The sequence below is a fragment of the Morus notabilis genome, unplaced genomic scaffold (assembly GCF_000414095.1).
Source record: "Morus notabilis unplaced genomic scaffold, ASM41409v2 Scaffold481, whole genome shotgun sequence".
NCBI lineage: Eukaryota > Viridiplantae > Streptophyta > Magnoliopsida > Rosales > Moraceae > Morus > Morus notabilis.
Genome location: NW_010357431.1, coordinates 170,647 through 180,340, shown reverse-complemented (window position 1 = coordinate 180,340; position 9,694 = coordinate 170,647). Strand labels below are relative to the sequence as shown.

The following is a 9,694-nucleotide window of genomic DNA, read 5'->3' as shown; positions in this document are numbered from 1 at the left end:
AATGGACACTTCACAGTTTAGAAGTAATTTATATCTATAATTTCGAGAGTGCAATTCCAAGTTTATAGTGGAGTAACTATTGGAATTAATAGAATTAATTAATTAATTAAAGTGTTTAATTGATTATTAATTTTATTGGAGCTCGGGATTATAGGTCCATTAGTCCCCGCGCCGTCCTAGTAATTCTGCCAGACACAGAGGGCAAAATGGGAATTTTAGAATTACGGAATTCTAAAATTAAACACTCGAAAATAATTAATTGAGAATTAATTATTATTTAAATAATGTGATTATTTAAATTTGAATTTGAACACCTCTAGATTTATCTATTGAAACTTATTTGATAAGTTGCTCAATTTAGAATTCAAATTAATTTAAGTTTGACTTAAATTGGAATTTGAATTTGAATCAAAATTGGACTGCAAGATAAATAATGATTTTCTCTTCCTTCCCTATCTGATATTGGCGCCACACAGGGATGAGAATCCCCTAAGGTGGCCGGCCACACTAAAGATAAGGGAGTGGGAGATTTTGTTCTAAATTTAAATAGGAGATAATTAACAAGTTTTATATTGGAGATAGAGATTGGATTCCTTCTAGAAGTTTGACTTCTACTCTATAAATGAGAGAATAATAGAAAATTGCGCGAGACAATTTTCAAAAAATAATTTTTGCCCTAATTTTAAAAGGGGTGGCCGAAATTCTCTTAGTGAGGGAAGGGAAAATTTTTCTCCAAAAATTTCACATCATGCATGCGTTGGTGTTTGTGAAAATTTGAGTGTTTATTCTAACCCGTTTTGTCTAAGGTGTGCCCGCACACACGTCTTCGTGGATTCTAGGAATTGACGTGGAAGACATTGAGTTCTTAATATATAAATTTATGTTATTAATTTATTCGTGCATAAATTAATATAATCTATAGAATATCTCAAAGATTTTATGAAAATTTTTGTTATACACGATCCGCCTACCCCACGCTTCCGCATCCGAATTCGATTCGGAGACCAACATTTACACCATCCAATATGGCAATGACTTATAGTCAAACCATTTAAGTACAATGAAAAATTATCCAAATATTCATTCTAGGAAACTCAGTGCTGATATGGCAGATTTTAGAAGTCTTGGTCTCCGAGCAGCAACCGATTTATTAGGCATCATCAATTGACAAACAGCAGTATCAACTCTATTGGGGGAAACTCTGGTTTAACCTAAAGAAAGGAAAATCTATGAGAAGAAATCAACATCTTCTGAGTCCCAAACTAATGCTAATGTTAGGTAATTACAGAAAACTACCTTTGGGAAAAACCATAAAGTCTTTTCATCTGTTATTTACTTCAATTTAACTCGGTTCATTTGGGTGATTCCTGGTTTCGATCTCTGTTTTGGTATCACGAGACAAGTATCAAAATGCAGCACTTCACCAAAATGCAGCAATCTTTAGGTACTTCTTCTCTTTTTACTGCATACAGAACAGTAGAATTGAAAGGACATATAACTAAAATAAACATGGAAGCATAGCCAGAACAACCTTTTTTCACTATTTTCAGAGACAAAACATACAAAATTCCAAGCCATCGTCGAATCAAAGAAGTTGGGAAGAAGAAAACAAGTTTCGATATTGAACAAGAGAGCTAACCAACGCAAAGTGTGAGCCAAAAATTGATGGCTTGTCATGTAGTTGGTTAAAAAAGGACACACTCCAGTTGGAAAACCATGAACGGGAAAAGGGATAAATTGGATTTCAATTGTCGAAAACCATTTTGAAAATATGTTGAATAAATAGATCAATTGGTTGATGACATTACCGAGATTGTTGTGCAAAATATCGTGTCAAAGGCCCTACACACTTTACGCCCTATGAACTACAGAACTCAAGGAAACAATCCGCAGACACTCTGAGAAAACAAACAGATTATACTCCTAATAAGGACTTTTATGATTTGCTTTGGTAACTTCACTTAATTTAGAAAACAAAAAAGAAATAAGGATCAAAACAAACATTTTGGCTATATTGCAAATTAACAATTTCAAAACACATTGCAAGAGACAATAGGGGCCAGACTTACACCGTCGTAAGAAACATGCTACAAAAGAATTGATATTCACGCGAACTTAATCCATCTGTGTTCTAGCCGATCGAGCTAACCACAACAAACCCAGCAGTGCAAGAAACAGCCAGCATTCTTCACTACAAAAAAGCTATCATCGGACGTCAAAAGTTGCGAACTTTGAAATAACTTTAGCCACGCTTCTTCTTTTACAAAGTCATCAGGATGCGAGCAACACTTTTGCTATTAATAACCAAACAATAACAAAAATACTTAGTTTTCCTTAAACATTAGTCTCATATCTGTACTTTACAACAAATCCTCAAGTAAAAGAACATTCTTTCTTACTCAATTCTTTGTTGTGAACAGATCCAACAATGTCAGAAACTGCCAACATTTTCAAAACAAAGCCAAATACTCGTTGTCTAGATACTAAATATTATGGTTGAATTAACATATCACTATTCATTCAGTAAGTACAAAAATCAGTCATCAGAAACCAAGAAGAAATAATAGAGATAAAAAGCCGTGGCAAAATTAAAACAAATTTACATAAAAGTAGTCTTGCCTTCTTTCAGAACAGAAATCATTATTCAAATAGCAACTTTAATCTCCATCAATATCCTCTTATTTCTGAAATTGGGATGTCCGTATTAGAAACAATGATTTTAACGGAGCAGACCACCAAACTCAGCTCCAACTTACTTCGGCCTCAGAAATCCTGTCTTCAAAAAAAAAAAATTTATCATTACCACTTTATCAATTTCTTGAGAAGAATGCAACATAACTGCAAAATGCATAACCATTAGTTTTATTATGTCGGTTCTCTTTTCCGAACACCATAAACCTGAAAGAAGGATAAACACACACAAAAATAATAATAATAATAATAATAATGTAGATTTTAGAGAGGAAAAAAAATATATTTTCTCTTATATTGAACGTTTGATAAAAGGCTACTAGTATTTATAGGTAAGCATGACAACACTCCTGACATTGAATCCCATAATTCTAGTAATAGATAAATCCTAACTTAAGTAGATAAATTCTAAGAGATAAATACTAGCTAATATAGAAATTTAGGATATCTCCTTATTAAAAAAAACAAATAATCCTAGCTGGATAACAATAACCGGAAGTTATCTTAATTTAAATTCTCTAATTTGACAAATAATAAGTAAAAAAAAAAAAAAAAGTAAATACTATAGATAAAAGCGTAGTCTACTACAAAACTGTATTGTTCACAAATTAAAGTAGCTGAAGGAAATCAAAATCCATATTCATACATTTTCGCAATTACCGATTATGCATTCTCGGAAGAGATCAAATAATCAGCCGCCACAGGAATCTGTAAATTTGATTTTCTTGCGTTGTGGTTCATCTGTTTCGAAGTCGACGGTTCCACGTGCACTGGATTCAGGCTGGTCGGGAGTTGTAGCTGATTCCTCAAGCACAAGATCTTCAACGGCGTCAATGAAGTTGAATCTGAACTCCTCTATATCCTTTTGATCCCACACTTCTTCACTTCACAATTGCAAGACTTAACCCAGTAACCTTTGCTCTGATCCCAATCAATGAACAAAAAGTCAAATGCCGCTTCCACTGCATCAAGACATTCAGACCAATCCCCAACACAATACCACATGCACACATTGCTTGAATGTGATATAGTTGACATTATAAAATACTTATCCCCTACACCATTAAACCCCAAAGGAAATTCGTCCTTTTCGCCCTGTCTGAGATTGATTTCACATCTTAAATCCAGCTTTGATTTGACGTCAGAATTACAGTAACCAGCTATACACAACACAAAACCCAAGAAGTTGGAATTCTGCCATTCTAGTGGAAGCTTCATATAAGATCCCTCTGATTGATACTCGAACCACTTCGGGATTTCATTCCCCGGAAAACTCGAAGCATTTATAGAAGGCAAACTCTATAACATAAAGAGAGTCATTCTTTATTTCGGCTGCATAAAGAGTTCATCTGAAAAATTAAACAACTTAAACGTACCTCATTGTCTCCATATACATATTGCGTAGCCGTCCGAAAAACTTGAAGCTGGAAATCAATTAAAATATTCTGACGCTGCTTCTGATCTAATTTCAAGCAATAACAGAACTTTGAAAATTCAAGAATATCATCCACTCCACTATAAACATAATCCCAGAACTCTTGTGTGAGTGCTCTCTTAGTATTTGACACGATCTCCAATGACGAGCATCCATTTGCATCAAGAATTTGCAAGCCCAATGGAAGCTCTGGTATAGAACGAAGATTCTTGCAATTGTTTACGTGAATCTGTCTCAGCTTAGAAAGTCCTTTGATGATTCTAGGAAGTTCTATTATATTAGAGTTGCTAAGATAAAGATGTTCCAAATCCCAGCGGAGGAAACCACTTGGCATAGGAAAATATTCGAGTTTTAGACAATCTGAAAGATCGAGATCCGAAAGCCCAGCCTTTGTGCATATGTTGCACGGGACGGACTCGAGATTTTTGTACTCCATAACCTCCAATTCTTGAACGCTAATTAGATATCCTATCGATGATGGTAGCTCTCTAATCCCTGTTCTGCTTAAATGAAGGAATTCTAAGCTCTTCATAGGCTCTGAGATTTCCGGAAGGTTCTTCAAATTTGAGCAACCATCAAGATTAAGCTCAATAAGGCTTAGTTTGGTATTTCTTTTTCCACCCAAAATCAGCTTCTGCTTGTAGCAGAAGTTGATTTTAGTGTTTGGTAAATCTCCTCAAAAGTGTTTTTTGAAGAATTTTGTAAGAATCTACAGCTAAAATCAGAAGCAGCCTAAAGACAACTTTAACTTTTTGATTGTACGGGAATCAGCATAGTACAATTAATAAAACTTTCATAATACCCATAATACCCCTAATAAAATTTAAAATTTATAATCTTCTCAATCTAAAATTCAGACTCTTACAATAATATCATTACATTATATTATATTGATAAAATTATATTTATTATATTAATAAAAATATAATAATTATTATAATTAAATATTAATATAATCTTATAATTTTAATATTATTATATATTATAGTGTATTACACACGTTATGGTTATATAATATATTTGTGTAATATAATATAATATATTGTATTATAATATAATTGTAATTTTTAATTATATTATGATTGAAATATTAATATTTTTTATGTAATATTATAATATGTTTTATAAAATTGTAATTATATTAACCATTTTAATAATGTTATTATATTCTATATCATAGTTATATAATATGTTATATAATAATAATTTTATTGTATTATATTAAATATAATAATAACTATACATTATATTTTAATTTTATATATTATATTATAGTATAATAGAATATAATCGTTATTTTAATTATTTTAATTATTATTTTAATAATATTATTATATTCTATGTCATAATTATATAATAATAATTTTTTATTATATTAAATATAATAATAATTATATATTATATTTTAATTATATATTATATTATAATCTAATATAATATAAGATATTCATAATTTTTAACTATCTACAGCAATTTAATCTCGTAATTTATCAAACGCTATTACACTTATTTTAGAACCAACACAGTTATTATAATTATAGTTTACTAAATACTCAGCTGTTTTTTGTAACAACTACTTCTTCCTTCAGCACAGCTAAAAGCAATTTTTCTAAAATTTACAACACTACCAAACTAAGCCTAAGTGACCTCATCTTAAAAACGTTGGACGGCAAACTCGCAAGACTTTTACAATTTAACATATTAATGTATTGGAGATCGACTTGTAACTAACTTCTATAATTACTACGAAAATTTGTGGTATCCTTTCTAACAGTTTGCATCACTTAGTTGGAAAATAATATCTATTTTACTCAATACGCCTAGCTGTTAGTTCTCGACCAACCATGATTAACGTCACTCCACTATGTCATATTGTTTCTGCTCATTCCTGATCAGGAGTGCAACAAACAAGAACCGCGATTCGCCAACAGAGAAGAAAAGTTTTTCTCCAGTAGATGGCATACAGATAAAGCTTTCTCCTGCATCTTGGACATATATACTATGGTTATTCTAGAGGTTCCCCATATTGGCTGCGTAATATTACTAGATATTAGCCCTTAAGCACGCCCCTTGTAAAGACAAAATAATAATAATAATAATAATAATAATAATAAATAAATAAATAAATATAAATATAAATATAAATATGCCCTTAAGCACGCCCTAATCAACAAGATATTAGCTATGCCTTCGTTTTTCCAACTCCCAATAAAATGTGTAAATATAGAATTTGGATCCTGTCTTTTTTGTTTTTTTCCAGGAGCTCTTTAACTTATAATTAAAGGTGTTTTTACCTTTTTGTACCTTTGTATTTTATATTTATTCAAAAAGTATACTATTAGTTTTTTTATATCTCACCTTTAAATCAGATTCAATACAAAAATTCTTACATTTTCTCGGTCAATACAAAAAGATTTTGACTTTAAAAAATACCAAAATTACCCTCAAATTGATAAAGTAAAACAAACAAAAAAAACTTTAAAACAATGTGAAAAAAAAAAACTGAAAAATTAGAGAAAGAAAATTCTAAATTTTAAAAGTGTTTTCTAGTTTTTTAATGAGATTTTTTGGTGCCTTTTCGTTTAAATTTTTTTCTCTCTCGTATTCAAGGGTATTTTTGACATTTTAAGATCAAATTTAAGTGTTGATCGAAAGTAGGTATAGATTCAAATATTAAATTTAATATGAAGGTACACATTTGGCAAGATCAGAAAAAGATAGTATACTTTCAAAATAAATTACCTAAAACACATGGTACAACAAAATAATTTCTGATTTAATTAAAATGTCACCACTCATTTAACATTCTTCATCCCCTCTATTTTTTTCTTTTGAGTAAATTACATGACATGCCACATAAATTTAAAAATATTATATGTTGCTGAATAAAAATGGATTAGATATTTTAAAGTAGATTGAGTAGCATAGAGCAAAAATTTATACCTTCGGGTGATATAAATGTAAAGATTGGGTCATTTGAGTGGCATTTATAAATTTCTCCCTCTATTTTTTGGTTTTGATGTTATCTCTACTGGGCTTCTAATTGCATATGACCCAAAATAAAATATGAGAGAACCTCTCTTATTGTCTTTTCAATTGCAAACTAACAATCAAATAATCCTATGGTAATTTTTAAAAATACCTCATGAAATGGAGCCCTTTTATTTCTAACATTTAACATTAGTCCATATATTTCTATTTTTTATATTAGAACTAGTTAATGGGTACAATTTTTTAAAAATATACTTTTAGTAAGTCAGGTATCAAAAGATGTAGAATCTGTAATTTTCTCTAATTTTTATCCGCACAAGGCATGTAGTAACAAAACATATATTTTCTATTACGTTCGCCATATAATGGAAACATCATGACAAAAACCTACGTTCAATCGAATTGCACGACCATATTTTTCCAACAATTGTTAAGATTTTCTCTTGCATTTTCCTAATTAAACAAATTTATCCATGTGTTTTTCAATATATTGAGCAATTATTGTTGTCTCCTTGTGGCGGGGCCAGCTTGAACTGGGTAGAATTCTACACTAAACTCAGCTTTTAAAGAGAGTTTGTTGCAGAGAAGGTCATGTGTGGAAGCGGAACTTATCCAATTGAATTCGGGCCCGCTCTCCACTTTTTTTCTCTCTAGTTTTTTTGCTTTTGAACAACTACTTTAAGGAGAAAATACATACAAGTAGCTTGATAATTTATTTAGATTGAAATACATTCATTAATTGCGTAAATTTGAAGAAATATTATAGATCGAGAGTGCAATATGTACGTTTTAAAGTTCGGAAAATATATTGACACAAATGACATAGTTCAGGAGAAATTTATGAAATTTATTCGGTAATAACAGAAAAGGATGGTATATAAGTAATATACCAATCTCAATAGTCATGTAATACATAACACTCCTAGCACAATTTAAACCTCCTCCAAATCTCAAGTACTAGCAATGATAAACATGCAGGATAAAAATCAAGCTTCGGACCAGTATATATCTAGTTCACCCCAATCACTCTTTGGCACTTTCAAAGCCTTCCAAACAGCCTTAGATGCATCGACAATGTTATTAGGACATGGGGGCTGATAACCATGATCAGAATCACACCCTGCAGTAGAGTCACATTCATCCACAACCATGGCATTAACACTCCTACCATTACCATATATGGTAATATTCTGGAAGCACCTATGCATATGGTTGAACCATCCCGTCGATAGAGCCACGACCGGCGTGTCGTCTGAGTGGTAATGCTCGTCGCACTCAGAGGGCGCGCCTCCATCACCGCCCTTCTCAAAGCTGTTGAGCGTAAGGACTGCATTTGTACGGCCAGACACCCTTGGTGAGCACTTGTAAGTGGTGTAGAGCTCCCCTTCTTTGCAGCAATCCGAGTACTCTGGATTGCATTCACCTGGAGGAGGATTTCTCCCTCTTATTTTGCCACTCGGCTTGCAGATTTTGGCTTCGAGGCTCGACAAAGTGTCTGCAAGAAGAAGTAAGATGACAAAACAGACAAATGAAGAAAAATAGCCTCTCATCATCTCTAGTACTCTAATATTTGGTTCACTTATGGACTATTAGGATGGTTTGTGTAAATTGATTTAGCGCCTTGCTATATATATATACATATACACACACACGCATATTATGATATTATAAGTTATTGGAACTTCTATAACGTAGTTTTTAATGTCAATTTATGACAACTTTGCATTCTTTCTTAAGAATAAGATTTACATTCCTTAGAAAGTGCCGTTGCTGATGCAATGAGGTCTATAGTTTCCAAAATAAAGATAATAATAATGCTACGGAGTAAAATTTGAGTTTTGATTATATCACCATACAAACTTTACTTTTTGTACTTTAGTGATGATTTTCTTGAGTCGCTATTGGATAACTTTGCTCCACTCAAAATGAAAGATTCAGAATCTTGTGGCGGCCAATCACGACATTGGAGATGCAGCTGTACTAGCTGCCAATTAGTTTGATATTGAGTCGTGGCAAAATTAGAGTATATTTAAAATAAAAATAAAAAAAAGAAGCGAAGTCTTTGAAAAGTGGGCACTATTGTATGTCAGCTGCAGAATATTGAATTTTAAAATAACGTTGTATCGTTTTCCGTTTTTCCTTTATATTAATCTACCACACGGAATGACAGCTAAACAACAGAACCATGCATCAGATTTCAAATAGTTGGTTTACAATATATTTTCATATTTCTGGTTTTTCACAAGCAAAGAATCGATAGGTTTTCCTGCGGAATTAGATGAAAACAGCTTTTCATTTTTGTGCTTTATTTGGTAACGTATTTTCACTCTTTTTTTTTGTTTTTTTTTTTGTTTTTGGTGTAAAATACAGAAATTGGGTTTACAACCACTCCACAACGCTAGAGGTTTTTGGATCTAGACTTATATGGTACCAAGTTTATAATATACACAGTAGTTTGCAGAAATTTACTCTCTTGTTAATTTACATACCATCTTGAGAGACTTTTAAGTGTGTGTTCGGAGTGTGTAATCCCATAAATTCAATAAGAAGTTCAACGACTACTTATCGTGGAAATGG

At 31.7% G+C, this 9,694-nt stretch overlaps 1 protein-coding gene and 1 long non-coding RNA gene across 2 annotated transcripts; both read right to left on the bottom strand.

Moving 5' to 3' along the window:
* Positions 1 to 1,092: 1,092 nt before the first annotated feature.
* On the bottom strand, positions 1,093 to 2,382 carry LOC112093075. The gene is made up of 3 exons (XR_002902904.1): positions 2,070 to 2,382; positions 1,297 to 1,462; positions 1,093 to 1,211 (listed from the first exon to the last, which is right to left on the bottom strand). It is a non-coding gene; the product is annotated as an uncharacterized LOC112093075 (long non-coding RNA).
* Positions 2,383 to 8,103: 5,721 nt separating this feature from the next.
* On the bottom strand, positions 8,104 to 8,667 carry LOC21389308 (putative ripening-related protein 1). The gene has a single exon (XM_010090038.2). The coding sequence runs from the start codon at positions 8,665 to 8,667 to the stop codon at positions 8,104 to 8,106; it is 564 nt and encodes a 187-aa protein (XP_010088340.2).
* Between the last annotated feature and the right edge of the window lie 1,027 nt (positions 8,668 to 9,694).